The 22,126-nt window shown below is 39.1% G+C and overlaps 1 protein-coding gene across 1 annotated transcript in view; it reads left to right on the forward strand.

Moving 5' to 3' along the window:
• Positions 1-22,126, forward strand: part of clcn2c (chloride channel 2c) — a 382,840-nt gene that overhangs the window by 339,077 nt on the left and 21,637 nt on the right. The window contains 3 exon segments of the mRNA XM_034167802.1: positions 7,399-7,437; positions 10,508-10,612; positions 17,776-17,862. Coding sequence (XP_034023693.1) covers positions 7,399-7,437; positions 10,508-10,612; positions 17,776-17,862 — 231 coding nt within the window.

The following is a 22,126-nucleotide window of genomic DNA, read 5'->3' on the forward strand; positions in this document are numbered from 1 at the left end:
GTGTGCGCATGTGTGTGCCCATGTGCGTGCGCGCGTTTACAGTACATTAAGCCTGTGGGCTTCTTTCCTTGGTCATCAGGACTTATTAACATTCAGCAGTGTGCTCAAACACATGGTGGAGTTTGACGTTGATTACAGTGTTGCTCTCAATCCATCGAGGCCATGTCAGCCTGAGCAAGAATACCACCAAAACAAATTTATCAAAATATTTTCCCAAGAGATCTGAGTTCCACCCCCCCCGGCCGAGGAGAAATCAAGTTATTACTTCTCCCCTTCATTCTGCTGCGCTCTTGCAGTGATATACTTTCTTTTCTTTCCTACTTTGATCTCTCCAGCTCTTCTTTCACACTCTGTCCATCCTTACAACTTTCCTTAAGCTTGTCTAGGCCTTTCTGCCCTTCCTCTACCTAAGCTGTGAAATATTGATGCTGGGTAAATGACATCAGTGGGCTGTTTTAGAGGAATGATGCTGCACAGCCGCTCAGTCTCTTGTTGCTGTTTTTCTCATTTTTCCCTCTTCTTGCGTCCTCGTAATGCTCCCATGCTTTATTTATGGTTTATGGGCTGAGGGTTTTTTCTCCCTTGTCAAAGCCTCTCCTCTTTGTCATCTTACTTTAAGAAATGTCCTTTTTTTGTTAGCCCCATGCACGTTTACACACAAACAAAGAAAAAATAAAAAGAATGAATGTCTGAAGAGGAATGTATCTAGTCCACTTGTGGATTTAACGCTGATATTTGTGTGCACGCACACATGTGGATATGTGCAATGAGCCTTCTTTTCTCAGCTTCTCTGTCTAAATTGAATTCTGAGTAGCTGTTCACACTCCAGTGCATCAGTATCACCCATTGTGGAGAGACGCACACACAAAACACCCCCCAGGGATGAGAACCAGTAGGTAACAGGTTTAAACCTCTTCTGTTGAACAGATATGCTAAAGGTTTAGCCTTTGTATTTTGAATTGTCAGATTTTGTCAGCAATCGGGAAACAAAAGAACAGCATAGGGATGAAACAGCAACTGGAAATCCAATTTAAATACAAGATAAAGACATTAGACCAGAACAGAAATATGACAGTGCTGCAAAATCATATAAAAGTCAGAATGAAAAATCATAATTATCCAGCTACATGTTAATCAGAGAGGGCATACCTCCACCAGGATTGCAATGGCCCATAACTCCACAGTGCACAATGTCGCGCACGCATAATGTAGCTGTGGAAAACATCGGAAGCAAACTCTAGTGTCATCACACAAATAAACATCCATTGTAGCATATGCAAAGGTGCTGTCCTGTCACCCGCTGCGGTGTTGCATCTGACTGAATCTCTTCACACAGATCATCACAAAGACTAAGTGAATGAGATATCATTTCACTGACCCATCTCACTACAGTGACGGCCTTGGCATGAATTTTGTACTGAACTGAAGGGTGAGGGATTAAAGCTAAATAGGTAAAATTACCAGAAGGCAGCAAGACTGGCTCCAGGCAAAGACGCCCCTGAGTCAGTCAGTCTAGCACATATGTATCAGCAGGGTGCAAATTAGAACATCAGAGGTCTCAAACTGTTTCTACAACCCCTGGCAAAAATTATGGAATCACCAGCCTCGGAGGATGTTCATTCAGTTGTTTAATTTTGTAGAAAAAAAGCAGATCACAGACATGACACAAAACTAAAGTTATTTCAAATGGCAACTTTCTGGCTTTAAGAAACACTATAAGAAATCAGGAAAAATAATTGTGGCAGTCAGTAACGGTTACTTTTTTAGACCAAGCAAAGGGGAAAAAAATATGGACTCACTCAATTCTGAGGAATAAATTATGGAATCACCCTGTAAATTTTCATCCCCAAAACTAACACCTGCATCAGATCAGATCTGCTCGTTAGTCTGCATCTAAAAAGGAGTGATCACACCTTGGAGAGCTGTTGCACCAAGTGGACTGACATGAATCATGGCTCCAACACGAGAGATGTCAATTGAAACAAAGGAGAGGATTATCAAACTTTTAAAAGAGGGTAAATCATCACGCAATGTTGCAAAAGATGTTGGTTGTTCAGTCAGCTGTGTCTAAACTCTGGACCAAATACAAACAACATGGGAAGGTTGTTAAAGGCAAACATACTGGTAGACCAAGGAAGACATCAAAGCATCAAGACAGAAAACTTAAAGCAATATGTCTCAAAAATCGAAAATGCACAACAAAACAAATGAGGAACGAATGGGGGGAAACTGGAGTCAACGTCTGTGACCGAACTGTAAGAAACCGCCTAAAGGAAATGGGATTTACATACAGAAAAGCTAAACGAAAGCCATCATTAACACCTAAACAGAAAAAAACAAGGTTACAATGGGCTAAGGAAAAGCAATCATGGACTGTGGATGACTGGATGAAAGTCATATTCAGTGATGAATCTCGAATCTGCATTGGGCAAGGTGATGATGCTGGAACTTTTGTTTGGTGCTGTTCCAGTGAGATTTATAGAGATGACTGCCTGAAGAGAACATGTAAATTTCCACAGTCATTGATGATATGGGGCTGCATGTCAGGTAAAGGCACTGGGGAGATGGCCGTCATTACATCAATAAATGCACAAGTTTACGTTGATATTTTGGACACTTCTTATCCCATCAATTGAAAGAATGTTTGGGGATGATATCATTTTTCAAGATGATAGTACATCTTGCCATAGAGCAAAAACTGTGAAAACATTCCTTGCAAAAAGACATATAGGGTCAATGTCATGGCCTGCAAATAGTCCGTATCTTAATCCAATTGAAAATCTTTGGTGGAAGTTGAAGAAAATGGTCCATGACAAGGCTCCAACCTGCAAAGCTGATCTGGCAACAGCAATCAGAGAAAGTTGGAGCCAGATTGATGAAGAGTACTGTTTGTCACTCATTAAGTCCATGCCTCAGAGACTGCAAGCTGTTATAAAAGCCAGAGGTGGTGCAAAAAAATACTAGTGATGTGTTGGAGTGTTCTTTTGTTTTTCATGATTCCATAATTTTTTCCTCAGAATTGAGTGATTCGATATTTTTTTTCCCTCTGCTTGGTCTAAAAAAGTAACCGTTACTGACTGCCACAATTATTTTTCCTGATTTCTTATAGTGTTAAAGCCAGAAAGTTGCCATTTGAAATGACTTTAGTTTTGTGTCATGTCTGTGATCTACTTTTTTTCTACAAAATTAAATAACTGAATGAACATCCTCCGAGGCCGGTGATTCCATAATTTTTGCCAGGGGTTGTAGAAAGGGCCAAGAGGCTGCAGGTTTTCTTTGCAACCACCCACTCCACCAGGTGATTCCACTGATTAACTGATTCCATCTGCCCAAAGTGATGTTAATCAGTGGAATCACCTGGTGGAGTGGGTGGTTGCAAAGAAAACCTGCAGCCTCTTGGCCCTTTCTGCAATCAGTTTGAGACCTCTGGACTACATACACTGAGAGGTGATAGTGTGCATGGACATATGTGCCAACTACAGACTGGAAATACCAAAATCCAATTAAAGGTTATGGAGAACAGCAGAGCAAAGATGCTGTGGGACCTCCAGACATGCACACAAGTACCGGGCATCCAACCTGAAAGAAGTAGCGGAACAGGGCAGTAGATGTGACAGTTCCAAATGACAACATTACAAAAGGAGTTCAAGAAGTCCCATGAACTGAAGGAAGAACTACAAAAGATGTGTAACATAAAAGCCAAAATGGTCTTAGTAGTAACAAGAGCTGTCAGAGCTGTGACTCTAGCAGATACCAGATACAACTTCAGAGGTCTCTGTCCAGAGCAATGCAATTGTAGAAACAACTTAGATACTGCAGTCAAACTCCCAGATCTCTGGTAGAGGACTGGAGCTTGAGAAAGACCCACAGCACCACCACGGTGGGTGGGTGGGGGGGGGGGGGGGGTGACAGTGGTGTTAGCGGCAGAATGGGCACTCGCCACTGTGAAAATGTTCCCCTGGTTTACCACCACATTTGTATAGTGTAGTGTAGTGCTAAGGTGTAATCCCCAAAAGGGTGCACCATTTGAGCACCTGCTTTTTTCTTGTTTGTACATAACTCTATTTATTCAGAATCTTTCTAAAAACAGATTTTTTTTTTTGTATGCATAGTTGCACCATACTTTAAAAAACAAAGAAACTTTGGTTTAGATAAGCACACACTACAGTGATTTAATCAGACCCTTCTGCTTTTGGCTTGCATATTAACATGACTAACGCTCATGCATCATGGTGACATTCAGAGTGACCTTGTGTTGTACAGAAGCCAGAAAGATCAGTGAAATAGTAGAGCTTAAACGCTATAGGTTTTTGTCTTGTATCATCAACTTCAAGCAGATCTGGCCGCGGCTTGCATAATGGTGCTGCAGGGCACCTCTTCTTACAACCCCACAGCAACAGTCGCCAGGGTTACAGACAGGTCGGCCACCCCAGCACTGAGGATAAATGAGCTCAGGGTTCCTGTCAACCCCTGGGTGTCCTCTGTCTCTCTCTCTCTCTTCCCCCCCCCCGAAAAGCGACTACCAACAAATCTACCTACTTTTCCTGCCGTTGCCGGAGACTTTTCAGATGTTCGGCGACTGAATGTGACCGAGCAGCAGCGGGTCTCCCCCTCCTCCGCAGCCTGAAAGCACAGAGCGGAGGGATATCTACAATCCTCCTAACTCAGACTCGCTCAGCCTACTGACCTCATTTGCTGCACTGTGGTTAAATAGTCCCCAGACTTTGAGAAGCCCTGGCCTTGAGGAGTTATTTTATTTTAATAAGTGATGGCTATTTTAATGGCAAAATAAATAGACCAAGAATCAAGTTTATTTGTGTTTCTAAGTATTTTAAGGTGGTTTTACTCACTTTTTTTGCCTCTCCCACAATGATTTTGTTTTCAAAACTTTATAAAGATATATTAGCAAACATTAAATGAACAGTTAATAGAAAGAGATAGAAAATAAAATAAACTGTACAAAAGTAACGGGATTCTTTAACATTAATTCTCTAAAAAAAAAAATCCTTAGTGTGACAGTTTTGGACAAGTTAATTTTTCTGGCAAAAAATATGAAGGTTGAATAAAATTGAGCAGGGCTTCATGCTGGAACCGTTGTGCTGCTCTTTACTTGTGGAAAGGTTTTGTTAAAAGGTGTTTACTCTGAATTTATTTTTATAATATTTCATACTTTTGTCATTTATTTGAGAACATTTTAGTTAACTTATTACCAGGCAGCACTTTGCAATTATTTTTTTATTGTTTCTGTTTGTATAATGTTACAGTAAATTGTCGGTTTAAACAACAAGCAAATTTAGGTTTTGCATTTTGTTCCCATACTGTACCGAAAATGAACTGACCCGTGACCCCAGAACCGGGGTACGTACCAAACCGTGATTTTTGTGTATTGTTACACCCCTAATATATATATATATATATATATATATATATATATAATATCATAATCAGTTGCTAGACTAACTCCTTTTTTCTTTTTTGCTACTGGCAAATGAAAGTGTGAAACAACTGTAACAAGAATATGAACTGAACTGTGGTGATCAGGTGTAATACGTTACTCATTATGACATTGGTGCATGTGATGTATACCATGCCCCATGTTCTCACGTTCACTTTGAATTATAGGAAGAACAAGATCAGCAGGAACTTTTCCAGCATTTCCTTTCTTACGTGCAGTCTCTCATACTATAATGCAGGCACAGTTGATGTTAGATTCCCTGACGAGTGTATTTGTAAAAGGCTGGGTTGGAGAGTATCTGAATACACAGATATAACAGGGTTATTTGTGTTTGGGATGCACAAAAACGGTACCAGTCAAAAGTTTGGACACACTTTCCCATTCAGTAGGAAAGTGTGTCCAACCTTTTGACTGGTACTGTATGTAATTGTATTCCATGACAGGTGCTGAGAAAAAAATGTGGAATTTCATTAGGTACATTTTATAAAGAATTGGGTCATTCTGGAGATCATGCAAGGTTTTTGTTTTTGATTGTTTTGTTTCTTTCTTTTTTCTGCACATAGACACAACAGATCTCACAACTTTGCTGTCAAGTGACGCTGAAGATTCTTGAAAGATTAAGCGGCTCATTTTGAGCACTTTCATAAGTGCAATTTGGGTCAATAAAACATGGATAAATCTGTTCTATTTCTGGATAACAGAAAAAGGATTAAACTATCATTACAGTTTTCCTTATTCAAAACCTACTTTGAACTCTGAGGATTTATTCCACTAAGATGCCGATTACATGTTTTTCCAATGGCAAGATGTCCAATAATATTTGGACATATGAATAACAACCTACACCACCAGTCAAAAGTTTGGACACACTTTCCCATGGGAAAGTAAAGTAATAGGTCATTGCTAATGTAATTGGATTACTTTTTTGTCAATTTGAAAATAAGATTACCAGCTGCAGATTTAAAAATATACGGCTTTGTAAGCGTGCTCCCCTCGCTTGCCTTTTCTTTCTTAGGTTTAAATGACCACACATGTTGTGCTGTTTTTATTTTTGTGAAAGCAGACCCTTGCATGAGATCACACAAATAGACTCTTGGACATATTGGACTCACAGGTCATCACATATGCAGATGTGAGCAGGTAGATCAATGACATAAGAGTTGGATTACAAATATTTGTACTTGGGTTCGATTCCTGGTCACGCTACCTGTTTGTGTCCTTGGACAAGACACTTCATCTGTACTTCTCCAGTCCACCCAGCTGTAAATGGGTCCCAGCCTTGACTGGGGAAGTAACCTGTGACAGACTGGCATCGCATACAGGACGGGTTCTAGACTCTCATTAACTTCACACACCGGAATCTGGAGATGAGCACTGAAAGACTTTTTAGGACTTCTGTCTACTTCTTCATTGTGTGCGCACAAAATCGTGTTCCTAGCAGAAGTGTTTTCACATACTGATAACTGTCTTATGTGGATGAATAAATCTTGAACCTCTTCAAAGCACAGCATTTCTAATTCGAGTCCAGCTGTTGGACTGTAATGGCAACGTCAGCCTGACAGTTATATGCAATGAGGTGTGAGTGTTGCAGATCCATCAGTATAATGATCATCTGCTCTGACATCTCATACATCACATCCCACGCACTCATTAAATGTAGTGTAGTCGCTGCTTTAGTCACTCATTCCGTTTGTCTAGCTGTCTGAAGATGACTGCAAAGTATAACACTGAATATGTGACACATGGCTGATATTGTCTTCACCTCCTGTAAATGGATATCTGATGCCTTCACCAACCTTTGTCAAAATTCAAATATTTTAGATTAGAGCCATCTAAACCTCATGGTGTTATCACCATTTGTAATCTGCCGACACTATGTACATTTGTGTGAGACTCAGGTCTTTCCATGTTTTTGTATGTGACTGATGTGTTCCTCCCTGCAGGATGATGGTGATCTGGAAGATTACATGACTATCAGAGAGGTGAGAAGAGCAAAATGTCACACAGCAAATGACTCCAGTGTTGTCTGTAGTGATTAAGAAATGACTAAAATCTGTAAGGTAGCTGTAGTCACAGTGGGATATGAGTCAGGTTAACAATACAGTAGTGTTCAGAATAATAGTAGTGCTATGTGACTAAAAAGATTAATCCAGGTTTTGAGTATATTTCTTATTATTACATGGGAAACAAGGTACCAGTAGATTCAGTAGATTCTCACAAATCCAACAAGACCAAGCATTCATGATATGCACACTCTTAAGGCTATGAAATTGGGCTATTAGTAAAAAAAAAATAGAAAAGGGGGTGTTCACAATAATAGTAGTGTGGCATTCAGTCAGTGAGTTCGTCAATTTTGTGGAACAAACAGGTGTGAATCAGGTGTCCCCTATTTAAGGATGAAGCCAGCACCTGTTGAACATGCTTTTCTCTTTGAAAGCCTGAGGAAAATGGGACCTTCAAGACATTGTTCAGAAGAACAGCGTAGTTTGATTAAAAAGTTGATTGGAGAGGGGAAAACTTATACGCAGGTGCAAAAAATTATAGGATGTTCATCTACAATGATCTCCAATGCTTTAAAATGGACAAAAAAAAGACGCGTGGAAGAAAACGGAAAACAACCATCAAAATGGATAGAAGAATAACCAGAATGGCAAAGGCTCACCCACTGATCAGGTCCAGGATGCTCAAAGACAGTCTGGAGTTACCTGTCAGTGCTGTGACAGTTAGAAGACGCCTGTGTGAAGCTAATTTATTTGCAAGAATCCCCCACAAAGTCCCTCTGTTAAACAAAAGACGTGCAGAAGAGGTTACAATTTGCCAAAGAACACATCAACTGGCCTAAAGAGAAATGGAGGAATATTTTGTGGACTGATCAAAGTAAAATTGTTCTTTTTGGGTCCAAGGGCCGCAGACAGTTTGTGAGACGACCCCAAACTCTGAATTCAAGCCACAGTTCACAGTGAAACATGGTGGTGCAAGCATCATAATATGGGCATGTTTCTCCTACTATGGTGTTGGGCCTATATATTGCATACAAGGTATCATGGATCAGTTTGGATATGTCAAAATACTTGAAGAGGTCATGTTGCCTTGTGCTGAAGAGGACATGCCCTTGAAATGGGTGTTTCAACAAGACAATGACCCCAAGCACACTAGTAAACGAGCAAAATCTTGGTTCCAAACCAACAAAATTAATGCCTTGCAGATGTGAAGAAATCATGAAAAACTGTGGCTATACAACTAAATACTAGTTTAGTGATTCACAGGATTGCTAAAAAGGCAGTTTGAACATAATAGTTTTGAATTTGTAGCATCAACAGCAGATGCTACTATTATTGTGAACACCCTCTTTTCTACTTTTTTACTACTAGCCCAGTTTCATAGCCTTAAGAGTGTGCATATCATGAATGCTTGGTCTTGTTGGATTTGTGAGAATCTACTGAATCTACTGGTACCTTGTTTCCCATGTAACAATAAGAAATATACTCAAAACCTGGATTAATTTTTTTTAGTCACATAGCACTATTATTCTGAACACTACTGTATGCAGACCTGGATTTAATTATTGGTCACACTACTGGTCTGTGTCCTTGGAGAAGACTTTTCATCTGCATTGTCTTAATCCACCCAGCTGTGTATGGGTACTGGAGAAGTAACCTGTGATGGACTGGCATCCCATCTTGGGGGGGGTCGTAATCTCTCATCCTCTTCATATATTTGTGCGGCATGTTATTATATTTCGTAAATACCAGTACAGGGTCAGTACTTATGTTGTGTATACTATCTTCAGATACATCTTTATGGTCTAAGCATCTACTTTTTCAGGCTGATTTGGAATCAAACAACATTTTTACAAGGTTACAGCGACTGGACTTTAAAGTTTTTTGTTTTTGTTTTTTTAACTGAAGAAGCCACTTGGATGAGTGTTTTAACATCTTGAAGACCAACAAGAAATTCATTTGCTACAGACTTCTAGATATTTCTTACCTGGATGACTTTAAACCTTCATTGGAAAAACTAAACTTGATACACGGAGTTGAAATCTGTATCAGAAAATTCCAGTGATACATAATCCCAGAGGGGATAGACTGGTGGTCTGCCTCTATTGTTGCCAGTCAGAACCTAGACTAGTTCATTGATGTGGTGTCTGTAGTACACATGCTCCCAGACCTAAGAAACAATGTCCATCTATTTTGACTTTGACAGGGGCAAAATTTTGCATTTATCATTGGCTATCACATTTTAAAACCTTAGTACCCTAAAATGGTACCCTTTGTACCCAATTCCATCAGGGCAACTTTGGCCCAAGCTTATCCTCAATGTCTCCCAAACTTATAATCTTTCAGTAAAGCAGAAACATTACACACATGATCATATTACGCTGGCAAAACTAGAGACCAAGTGTGAATTTAGACTAGCGTTGCCCCACTTTACACAAGGGATATTAGTTTTCAAAACCTGTATCTGCCAAAATCCAAAGTCTGGGCTTAAAAATGACATCAAACTCCAACTGACGAGACTCTAAAATTTTTCAATATACTCACATGGGACGTTTACCCTGCAGTCTTATATTTTTGGATATGACATCATTCATAATTCATCCATCAACAGCATCTCTCATTTCCTCTCTGTCAGCCTCCTTGGTCACACCTTCACATTCTGTCCTTATTTGTTCTCTCACAATCGCTCATCATTCACTTTTCATACATCTCCCATATCATCGTGTCTCACTTCCTTCCCCGTCGTTGTTCCTCTTCATTGTTGGACGTCTAATATGATTTATAGAGTTATTCAATGTTATACGTGGCCTCTTAATTGTCTGAGGGAGGCCATTTGTCAGGAAATTGTTTGGGATTATTTCATTTTGTTGCTTCCTGATTAGTGACTGGACTCCAAAAATATTCAACAATGTAAGCAGAGGGACAAGTTTGAATTTGTATGGTGGTGGTGCTGTTAGTGAATCTGTGTTGGAACTGTTATTTAATATATATATATATATATATATATATATAACATTTTTTTCACATCTACTCTTATTCTCTGTTTTTGCAGATTGCAGAGTGGGAGGAGAAGCAGCTTGATGAACAGGTCAACTTCAACAACTGCAAGATTGACCCGGCGCCTTTCCAGCTGGTGGAGCGCACGTCACTACATAAGGTATGATTGGAAATGCAGCTTTTGTTTAAAAGAAAAAGGAAAAAAAAACTATGATAATAAGAAAGCAAAGTGTGTCCCTCCTGAGGGATGTATCATAACGGTAATTCTTTAGCTTTAGAGTTTCTTTTGACTGGTTTGTTACTGCAACTCAGTGACGCATCGTGGAAAAGTGGCTTTCAAACAATTTTTCACTGTTGAAATGCATCTTAAACTCACATACACACAGGTGCCAAGACCTCCACACCAAGCGATGTCCTCCATTCATAATAGTTTGTACTTGCACTCTTTTCTTTCTTGCACTTGTGCTTTCTCAAAATCATCCTCTAGACTCAGTGAATACTCTTTAAACATTTAACAGAGGGATCCTGCATCAGTCCATCTCCCTCTGCCACACTGCCAAAAGCCAATACCACACACGGTCTCCTTCAGCATATTAAACACCACCCACTGAGTGTGTGTGTCCACATTTTGCCCTGTTTTCTTGTGGGCCTGTCTGGATCCAGCCAGCATTTGTTTCACGCTGTTTACCGCTAGAGCTTTTGTTGTCCCGTGTTTGTCTGAGCTCATTTGTATAAGGTAAATCTTTCTTGGAATATTTACATTATGTCTTTCCCATGGCTGTCATCCATGTTTGTGCTAGTTTAAAAATAAATAAATGAGCCAAGTTGGAGTACTGAGCATGCACTACATCATGGGATGCAATTAATACAAACAACCCATTGTAATGTGGCGTCTGCTAGTTCAGTCGATGGTTTCTGCCAATGAAAGCGACGCAGACTTTTTAAATATGTGCGTGGGCGAGGCATCCCAGCAGTAGGTTCCATTAGTCACACCTGTCGTGGCTGTGGTGCAATTCAAGTAGGTATAATACAACCCCTGGCAAAAATGATGGAATCACCGGCCTCGGATGATGTTCATTCAGTTGGAACAAATTATGGAATCACCCTGTAAATTTTCATCCCCAAAACTAACACCTGCATCATATCAGATCTGCTCGTTAGTCTGCATCTAAAAAGGAGTGAACACACCTTGGAGAGCTGTTGCACCAAGTGGACTGACATGAATCATGGCTCCAACACGAGAGATGTCAATTGAAACAAAGGAGAGGATTATCAAACTCTTAAAAGAGAGTAAATCATCATGCAATGTTGCAAAAGATGTTGGTTGTTCACAGTCAGCTGTGTCTAAACTCTGGACCAAATACTCAAAAATCGAAAAATGTACAACAAAACAAATGAGGAACGAATGGGAGGAAACTGGAGTCAACGTCTGTGACCGAACTGTAAGAAACTGCCTAAAGGAAATGGGATTTACATACAGAAAAGCTAAACGAAAGCCATCATTAACACCTAAACAGAAAAAAACAAGGCTACAATGGGCTAAGGAAAAGCAATTGTGGACTGTGGATGACTGGATGAAAGTCATATTCAGTGATGAATCTCGAATCTGCATTGGGCAAGGTGATGATGCTGGAACTTTTGTTTGGTGCCTTTCCAATGAGATTTATAAAGATGACTGCCTGAAGAGAACATGTAAATTTCCACAGTCATTGATGATATGGGGCTGCATGTCAGGTAAAGGCACTGGGGAGATGGCTGTCATTACATCATCAATAAATGCACAAGTTTATGTTGATATTTTGGACAATTGAAAGGATGTTTGGGGATGATGAAATCATTTTTCAAGATGATAATGCATCTTGCCATAGAGCAAAAACTGCAAAAACATTCCTTGCAAAAAGACACATAGGGTCAATGTCATGGCATAGGGTCAATGTCAATGAGCAGATCTGATTTGATGCAGGTTTTAATTTGGGGGATGAAAATTTACAGGGTGATTCCATAATTTTTTCCTCAGAATTGAGTGATTCCATATTTTTTTCCTCTGCTTGGTCTAAAAAAGTAACCGTTACTGACTGCCACAATCTTTTTTTCTTGATTTCTTATAGTGTTTCTTAAAGCCAGAAAGTTGCCATTTGAAATGACTTTAGTTTTGTGTCATGTCTGTGATCTGCTTTTTTTTTCTACAAAATTAAACAACTGAATGAACATCCTCTGAGGCCGGTGATTCCATAATTTTTGCCAGGGGTTGTACATTGGATCTGAGGTGAGCTGGTTGTCTCTCGAGACTCTACAACGTATATCTACTAGGGGAGAGATACTTTGACAGGCTACATTACAGCCGGCTCTTCCCGAAACGCACTGTTCAATCTTTTTTTTGGCACTGCTTCTATTTGTTTGGCACAGTGGGATCAATTTCTAAAATTACAAATGTCAGTTTTGCTTAAATAGAAAGTCCTTCTGACAGCAGTTGTGACAACTTTTATTTATTTATTTTTTGTTATGTTTTTTCTGGTCCTCTTACTCTGTTTGCTTTTTCCTGCATGGAGCTACACACTTTTAGTAAATAAGATAAAAGGAAACCTTAAAAATTAAAGGAACCTGGATGTTAGAGAGGTGCGCTTATAAACCAAGACGGTATCTATACTGGACATGCACTCTGTGATGTTACCCATTGGCTTTCTATAAACCTGGACGATTCATTTTGAAACTCAAAAAGTGCTACTCTGGGTCCCGCCATGTCTGCAGTGCTCACTCCATCTGTCCTCCAGGCCAACCCATAAACAGCTAAAGCGGCAGAGTGTGGGCGAGAGCCTGTGTGACCTGGGCAGGATGAATGACGGCTGAACACGCAGCCATCTTAGTTATCAAACAAGCTAACAGGCTAGGCTTTTGTGGGACTGTTAGCTGGTTCTCATTGCATGTGGCTTTGCTGTGGGCATAAAAAATTGACATTGGACTAATTGGACCTAATGTCATCAAGCTACCGATAGCTGTTAAAAATCATTAGCATACAAAACTAATAACATGAAAATTTTACTTGATGGAAAAACTGGAGCACAGTTGTCTTAGACAGTCCATTAGAACAGCTACCCACACAGCAGGCCATATTATTACAGATATTTGTAATAAAATGCTGAGAAAAGACGGCCCCCCACAACAACTAGCAATCATGACAAGTGACCTCTCGGCAACCAGTGTTCTGAGCTTTGCTCACGACCCACACTAGCTGTTAATCAGAGACCACGCCCTAATTATGCATAATTTTATGGCTTAAAACATCTCAAACTAAAGTTTTTTTTTTTTTTTTTTTTTTTTTTTAATCACCCCTGTGCAATGTTCATGGAGGGGGAAACAAGTTATAGAGGCCAACAATTTTTGTTCCAGGCTATAAATATCTTTTTCTCCTTTAAAGTTGAAATATTTTTATTTTATTTATTTATTTTATTTATTTTTTGCACTATTTTTTTTTTCTTTTTATTTCATTCATTTCATTTTCATTTATTTCATTCATTTAAAAGAAAATAAAAAACAGAAAAGCAGAATCAACAAAACACCACAAACCACTGAATGAAAAGGAGCAGTTTAGAACAAGTCTTATATACTCTGCCCCCTTTTTTACAATACAGTCTCACAAAGCGTCATCAATCGACACACGAATAATTACATTTCTATGATTTTGTCACATGCCACCACCTTATTTCCTTATTTTAACCATTATTTATAAGATTACACCCCTAACAGATTACATTTTAAACTTCAAAAATTCTAAACATTATTAACAGCTTATATTTTAGCTTTGTCACAGTCCACTGACCTATTTCATAGTTTCATACTTTTGAAATACATCAAGTTTAATATGTTTTTTTTAAATAATTTAAGCGACCTTGATTCTTTGATTTCTTTGCTGAGGTTATTCCATAATTTTACACCATTGACTGCAATACTCCGTTCCTTTATCTTGGTTCTAAATCTTGGTTTCTTAAAGACTTCTATGCCCTTCAGATTATAACTACTTACTCTTTTTTCAAACATATTTTGAATGTTTATTGGTAAGGTATTGTTATTCGCTTTGTACATTGTTTGTAATAATTTCAAATCAACTAAATCATGAAATTTAAGTACCCTATACTTAACGAACAATGGATTAGATGGATCTCTAAATCGACTGTTGCTAATCACTTTTAAAGCTCTTTTCTGCAAAATAAATAAAGGTTGTGTATAAGTTATACATGTTGATCCCCAGATTTCTGCACAATAAGTCAAATATGGAACAATCAATGAATTGTACAATGTTAATAATCCATAATTATTTAATGAATATTTAACTTTATGCAAAACAGCAACGGCTTTCGCTATCTTCCCTTTTATGTAGTTTATATGTGACTTCCATGCAAAATCCTCATCAATCATAACTCCTAGAAATTTCGTTTCTTTTACCCTTTGAATGTCCATTCCATCTATTTTTATTGACACCTCACTTTTTTTACTCTGTCATTAAACAATATGAAGTTTGTTTTATTAAGATTAAGTGACAATCTGTTTGTATCAAACCAATATTTAACTTTTTCCAACTCTGTATTTATCACCTGTACTACTTCCTGTATATCTGATCCAGAGTAAAATAATGTTGTATCGTCAGCAAATAAAATGCTACCAAGTACCTTTGACACATTCACAAAATCATTAATATACAAAATGAACAGTTTAGGTCCAAGTACCGATCCTTGTGGTACACCACACATATTACACAATTCTGATTTAGTATCATTTATCTGAACACACTGTTTTCTATTTTCTAAGTAGCTTTTTACCCATTGATGTGCAATCCCTTTTATTCCATATTGTTGTAACTTATGAAGCAATCTTGAATGATCAATAACATCAAAATCTTTTTTCAAATCGATAAAAACACTTACAAAATAATCCTTATTATCTATTGCTGTTGATATTTTCTCTGTTAATTCCATAATTGCCATAGCTGTCGAATGTTTTGTTCTAAATCCATACTGAGCATTATTTAAAATTATGTTTCTCAATGAATTTATCCAACCTTGTCACAAAAACCTTTTCCATAATTTTAGAAAACTGTGTAAGCAATGACACTGGCCTGTAATTTGAAACGTTATGTTTGTCTCCATTTTTATATAATGGGACTACCTTGGCAATTTTAATTTCTTCTGGAAAAATTCCTGTTGACAGAGACAGATTACAAATGTAAGTGAATGGTTCAATAGTTTCTATTATACTTTTTACAGTCATCATGTCTAAATCTTCTTAGTCAGTTGATCTTTTGCTTACAGTTTTTTACAATATTCCTTATTTCATCTTTTTCCACATTGTCAAGGAAAATACTATTGACCGTATTTACAGTAGTATTTAATTTGTCTTCTACTATTGGTTTATTTCCCACCAGATTTGATCCCACCTTCGAAAAATAGTCATTAAACTCATTTACAACTTCTTTTATGTCATATATCTCTTTATTTTCCTTGACAAGGTAGTTCGGAAAAGTTGATTTCACTCCATCACTTTCCATCACCCTTTTTATAATTCCCCATGTTGCCCTCATATTATCTTTACTCTTATTTAATTGTTCACTATAATAATCTTTTTTTTGTTTCCTAATTATTGTCAATAGTTTATTTTTATATTTTTTTGTATCTGTATTCTGTTTCCTTTGTTTGCATTTTTAAAAAGCACCTGTATAAATAGTTTTTTTTTACACAAGCGTTTTTTATTCCCTTGGTCAGCCATGGTTTATCTACTCTTTTCTTACTAGTTTTTATTAATTTACAATTTTTATTATATGATTTCATCAATATTTTTAAATCAGAAATAATCAGTCACATAATAAATGCAAACATGACACTGCAAAGAAATTGTAGCACAACCAATGATGCCTGAAAATGTCTGTCCAATGTCTGTGCTACAAGTCGAACTAAAGCTGACAGGTTATTCTGTAGCCTGTCTTGTGTTGTATTAATTTGTATTTTTGTGGACTGGGCAGTGGTTTTCATAGTGGGTGGCTTAGGTATGAGTATTAAAAATTATGACTGGCATATTGCCTCAGTAACTTTGGCGTAACACTGGAGATAACCTCACCAAGGTCTTGATACCTGCTAATTTGTGCTAATGGTGCTGATATATCAATTGCATACTCAAATTAGCCACACAGTAAGCCATGTTATCTCAGATATGTGAAATAAAATGTTCAGGAAGAATTGTTGCAGTTGAGTCTACAGCAGCTAGTAGCAGCATTTGCTAGCAGCACCATGGACAATTTACCAACACAACTAGCTGTCACAACCTCATTATTCATGACTTAAACTGAGAAACTGAGTTATTAAACAAACACCCCCCCCCCCCCCCCGTTATAAATGACCCTGTAAATGGGGAATTTGGCTATAGAAGCCAAAAATATTTTTTGTACCCTTCTGAAAATGTATTTATTTCTACTGTAAAATTGTGCAATTTAACATGGGCATCAATGGGGAATGTCTCACTTTTGGAGCCAGCCTCAAGTGGCCATTCCAAGACCTGCAAGATTTGTCACTTCAGTGTTGACTTAATTTCTCAACAGCAAAGTTAGGGGTCTCTTAAGACCAGCGTTGAGAGCCACTGACCTAACATAAGTTGATGTCTTTGATACTAGACCATAGAATCCTTGGATACCATTGGTTTGACTTCCTGGAAGATGAGCAGTCCTCCTGAGGAGGCGTATTGCTAACCTTGGCACTATGACCATGTGGTGAATTTCCCTGAGAATGATTCAGGATGCAGGGCCCGCCATGTTGAGGATCCCAGCAATGGGATGAGACCAAAAACATTTGCATATATCACCTGGTTGCTGCTGATAGATGGCTACTTTTGTGACGTGTGGAAAGACTGCTCGTGTACCTGTGTGGTTACCAGCTTACAATCCAGGCCACTACACATTCCCTTCTTTTGTTTTGATCACAGAAAGTTATATAAATGATGCACTATTTTGTCTTCTTTATGCAGGTCATTCCTTTGGTTGTTTATTTTCTAATTTAAAGTGAGCGACTGTTGCACTGCAGCCTGTTGAAGAATTACAGAAGCGTCACTAGAATATGTTGGCACATTTTCTAAAGTGACTGTGTCTCATTTGACGGAACATGTGACTGTTTGAATGAATACATTGTGAATGAAGTTGCCAGTATTGGATAGTTGAAGTCAGTGGAGCAGTTCCAGGTGTTCCCTAAGTGAAAATGACTTTCTCTTTCAAGATGTACTGCCTGTGGTTTCTTACATTTTATTGTATTCATTTATTTTATTTTCTGCTTTTCTGTGTTCTCGCAGACTCACACCATCTTCTCTCTGCTGGGCCTCGACCATGCCTACGTCACCAGCATTGGGCGACTCATCGGGGTAGTTTCCCTCAAAGAGGTAAGCGCCTTATTGCAGGTGTTTGGCATTGGGTGTTTTCCCACATTATCATGCTGGGTTTTTGTCTTGGGTTGCCTCCATTAGTCTTTTTTATTATTATTTTTATGAATGCATATTTTTGATTTGCATTACACTTTAGCTGAAACCACAAATGTTCTTCCTCAGTGTTTGGTCCTTGGATGATGGATGTTTTGGGCTGCAGCCATGGTCAGCTTGGCTCCAGTTTATTAAAAAAAATAATGAAAGCTGCAGCAGGAATCTGTTGCTCAAGAAGTTGGAAAAGTCCCCAAAGACCAAAGGCATCAAAAATGTGTGATTCTTTCAGATGAGGTCAAAACAAAACATTACAAGCTTTGTTGACCCTCAAAACGTGAATCTGCTGCAAACCATGAATATCTGCTAACCGTCAATAATTTTGCTGCAAACCGTGAATAAATTATCCCACAAAATGCAGGTTTCACAAAATGTAAGTCACAAAACGTGAATATCATTCATTATATATACTTTCTTTTAGTTTAAGTAGTTTTCAGATTTCAGTTTACGGATCAATTGCTTCAGGAAATCTTGAACGCAAACCGTAGCTCTGTAAAAATTGTTTTTTGGGGGGGATCACTACACCCAGTGAGGCAGGGAGGTGAGTCCCAAGCGTGCTGATCTTGATTATCAGTATGAATACAGGCAGTGAAAGCGGGGCCTCACAACTTTTAGGATCCTTCTGACTTTGTGGGTTTTTAGCAAGCGGTGTCAGCAAAGTTACCACAGGGATAAGGCTTGTGAAGCGTTCATAGCGACATCACTTTTTGATCCGTTAATGTTGATTCTTCCTCATTGTTTTAGGCAGAAATGGAACTTTTGGGTGTCCCAAAAAAGTCAGGCTGTCCAAAATTTTAGGCGGTGACCATCGTCGCACATTCCACGACTCACAGGGGGGCTCCTCCATGAAAATTATGAAAAACAGTATCTCGAGTACATGTATGGTTTTAAAGACAGAGCAGATTTCCGCACTTTCAAAATATCACAAAGACCACTAAAAAATAAATAAATATTTGGAGTCAGTCTGGTTCAGGGGTCTGCAACCTTTACTGTCAAGAGCCATTTTTGTCCCGTCTTCCACAAATAAAATTCTTCTCGAGCCACAAATCATATTTGATAATGAATGAATAAAGATGACACAGCTTATAGATACAGTTCAACTATATACGAGGGCTGTCAATAAAGTAACGGTCCTTTTTATTTTTTTCAAAAACTATATGGATTTCATTCATATGTTTTTACGTCAGACATGCTTGAACCCTCGTGCGCATGCGTGAGTTTTTCCACGCCTGTCGGTGACGTCATTCGCCTGTGAGCACTCCTTGTGGGAGGAGTCGTCCAGCCCCTCGTCGGAATTCCTTTGTCTGAGAAGTTGCTGAGAGACTGGCGCGTTGTTTGATCAAAATTTTTTCTAAACCTGTGAGACACATCGAAGTGGACACGGTTCGAAAAATTAAGCTGGTTTTCAGTGAAAATTTTAACAGCTGATGAGAGATTTTGAGGTGATTCTGTCGCTTTAAGGACTTTTCACGGTGCGAGACGTCGTGCAGCGCTCTCAGGCGGCGTCATCAGCCTGTTCAAGCTGAAAACCTCCACATTTCAGGCTCTATTGATCCAGGACGTCGTGAGAGAACAGAGAAGTTTCAGAAGAAGTCGGTTTCAGCATTTTATCCGGATATTCCACTGTTAAAGGAGATTTTTTTAATGAAAGACGTGCGGACGAATCCGCGCGTCGGGACGCAGCCGACGCGGTGCGGCGGCACAGGAAAAACACCTCCGTGTTGATAACCATTTGTAAAATCCAGGCGGCTTTTGATGGCTTTCAGTGGAGTGAGTATATGAGAAATTGTTTAACAGGCAGGACATGTTCCAACTTGTCCTTAAGGCTTTCAACAGGGTGTTTTTCCTGTGGCGGAGCGTCGCGGCGGCTGCGTCCCGACGCGCGGACCCGTCCGCACGTCTTTCATTAAAAAAATCTCCTTTAACAATGGAATATCCGGATAAAATGCTGAAACCGACTTCTTCTGAAACTTCTCTGTTCTCTCACGACGTCCTGGATCAATAGAGCCTGAAATGTGGAGGTTTTCAGCTTGAACAGGCTGATGACGCCGCCTGAGAGCGCTGCGCGACGTCTCGCACCGTGAAAAGTCCTTAAAGCGACAGAATCACCTCAAAATCTCTCATCAGCCGTTAAAATTTTCACTGAAAACCAGCTTAATTTTTCGAACCGTGTCCACTTCGATGTGTCTCACAGGTTTAGAAAAAATTTTGATCAAACAACGCACCAGTCTCTCAGCAACTTCTCAGACAAAGGAATTCCGACGAGGGGCTGGACGACTCCTCCCACAAGGAGTGCTCACAGGCGAATGACGTCACCGACAGGCGTGGAAAAACTCACGCATGCTCACGAGGGTTCAAGCATGTCTGACGTAAAAACATATGAATGAAATCCATATAGTTTTTGAAAAAAATAAAAAGGACCGTAACTTTATTGACAGCCCTCGTGTATATATATATATATATATATATATATATATATATATCATCGTTTTGTTTTGTTTTTTACAATATTAAATCAGAAAAGTTTGGAGGATATGAAAAATGTGGTGGTGGACCCATAATGATCCTGCCATTTACTTTTACTTCTATTTCTGTAACTGCAGACTGTATGAAGCCAACATATTTCATGTTTTGTGTGGTCAGCTTTATTTTTCTTTATTTTTTGTTAATATATATCCATTCCTACATTTAAGGCCTGCAGCATTTTCCAAGAAAAAAAAGGTTGGGACAGGGCAGTTTATTCTAAACGTAAGAATTTATCATTTTTTACAGCCAGTTTTCTTGAGAAATGTCAAAGGATGAAAACATGAACATTTCCAACTCACTGAATATTTATTAGACTTTATTTACATCAGCCATTCAGAAATACAAACATTGTGGTACTTTATGGTAAAGCTGTATCATAGGCAGTTCTCAAAAACTAAATGTCCACGCTGGAAGGAGACAAGTGAGGGAAGCCACCAAAACACAACTCTGGAATAATTTTTGGCTTCTGTGGATGTGAGTGGAGAAACTGGGAATAGTGCAACATTTTTATTTTTATCTTCATTTTACATACAGTTTCAACTTTTTCTGGTTTGTGGTTGTTTTTGTTGCATTTCTGAAATTGCAGAGCTGCTATAAAGAAAAGTGTTAACATTTTATTATTTTTTCAAAATTTGTAGAACAAATGCAAGCACCAAACTCTTATGAAGAAGGAAAAAATACCAAAACGTGTGCAGTATCTGTTAGCTGTTTAATCTGCGTAGTTAGATTGATCTAGATAACTAGATAACGATTTGTTTCACAGTGTAATCTTCACGTGCCTTAACTAAAGCACTCCCTCTGCTGAAACACCTCTACATTATTTACACATTATTCACTTTGTGTGTTTTTAGGAATCCGCTAGCTTAGCGCAGCTACTAGCTCTTAGCCGGTTTAGCATGGCAGCTTCTCCTGTCTCTCCCCCACATTTCTGCTCTGGGTGTGAAATGTTTAGTTATTCCTTGGCCTCCTTTAGCAGTAACGGTACATGTAATAAGTGTAGCTTGTTCGTAGCTTTGGAGGCCAGGCTGGGCGAATTGGAGATTCGGCTCTGCACCTTGGAAAATCCTACAGCTAGCCAGGCCCCTGTAGTTGGTGCGGACCAAGGTAGCTTAGCCGCCATTAGCTGTCCCCCAGCAGATCCCGAGCAGCCGGGAAAGCAGGCCGGCTGGGTGACTGTGAGGAGGAAGCGTAGTCCTAAACAGAAGCCCCGTGTACACCACCAACCCGTTCACATCTCTAACCGTTTTTCCCCACTCGGCGACACACCCGCCGAGGAACAAACTCTGGTTATTGGCGACTCCGTTTTGAGAAATGTGAAGTTAGCGACACCAGCAACCATAGTCAAATGTCTTCCGGGGGCCAGAGCAGGCGACATTGAAGGAAATTTGAAACTGCTGGCTAAGGCTAAGCGTAAATTTGGTAAGATTGTAATTCACGTCGGCAGTAATGACACCCGGTTATGCCAATCGGAGGTCACTAAAATTAACATTGAATCGGTGTGTAACTTTGCAAAAACAATGTTGGACTCTGTAGTTTTCTCTGGGCCCCTCCCCAATCGGACTGGGAGTGACATGTTTAGCCGCATGTTCTCCTTGAATTGCTGGCTGTCTGAGTGGCCTCCAAAAAATGAGGTGGGCTTCATAGA

The sequence above is a fragment of the Thalassophryne amazonica genome, chromosome 4, assembly GCF_902500255.1.
Source record: "Thalassophryne amazonica chromosome 4, fThaAma1.1, whole genome shotgun sequence".
Classification (NCBI taxonomy): domain Eukaryota; kingdom Metazoa; phylum Chordata; class Actinopteri; order Batrachoidiformes; family Batrachoididae; genus Thalassophryne; species Thalassophryne amazonica.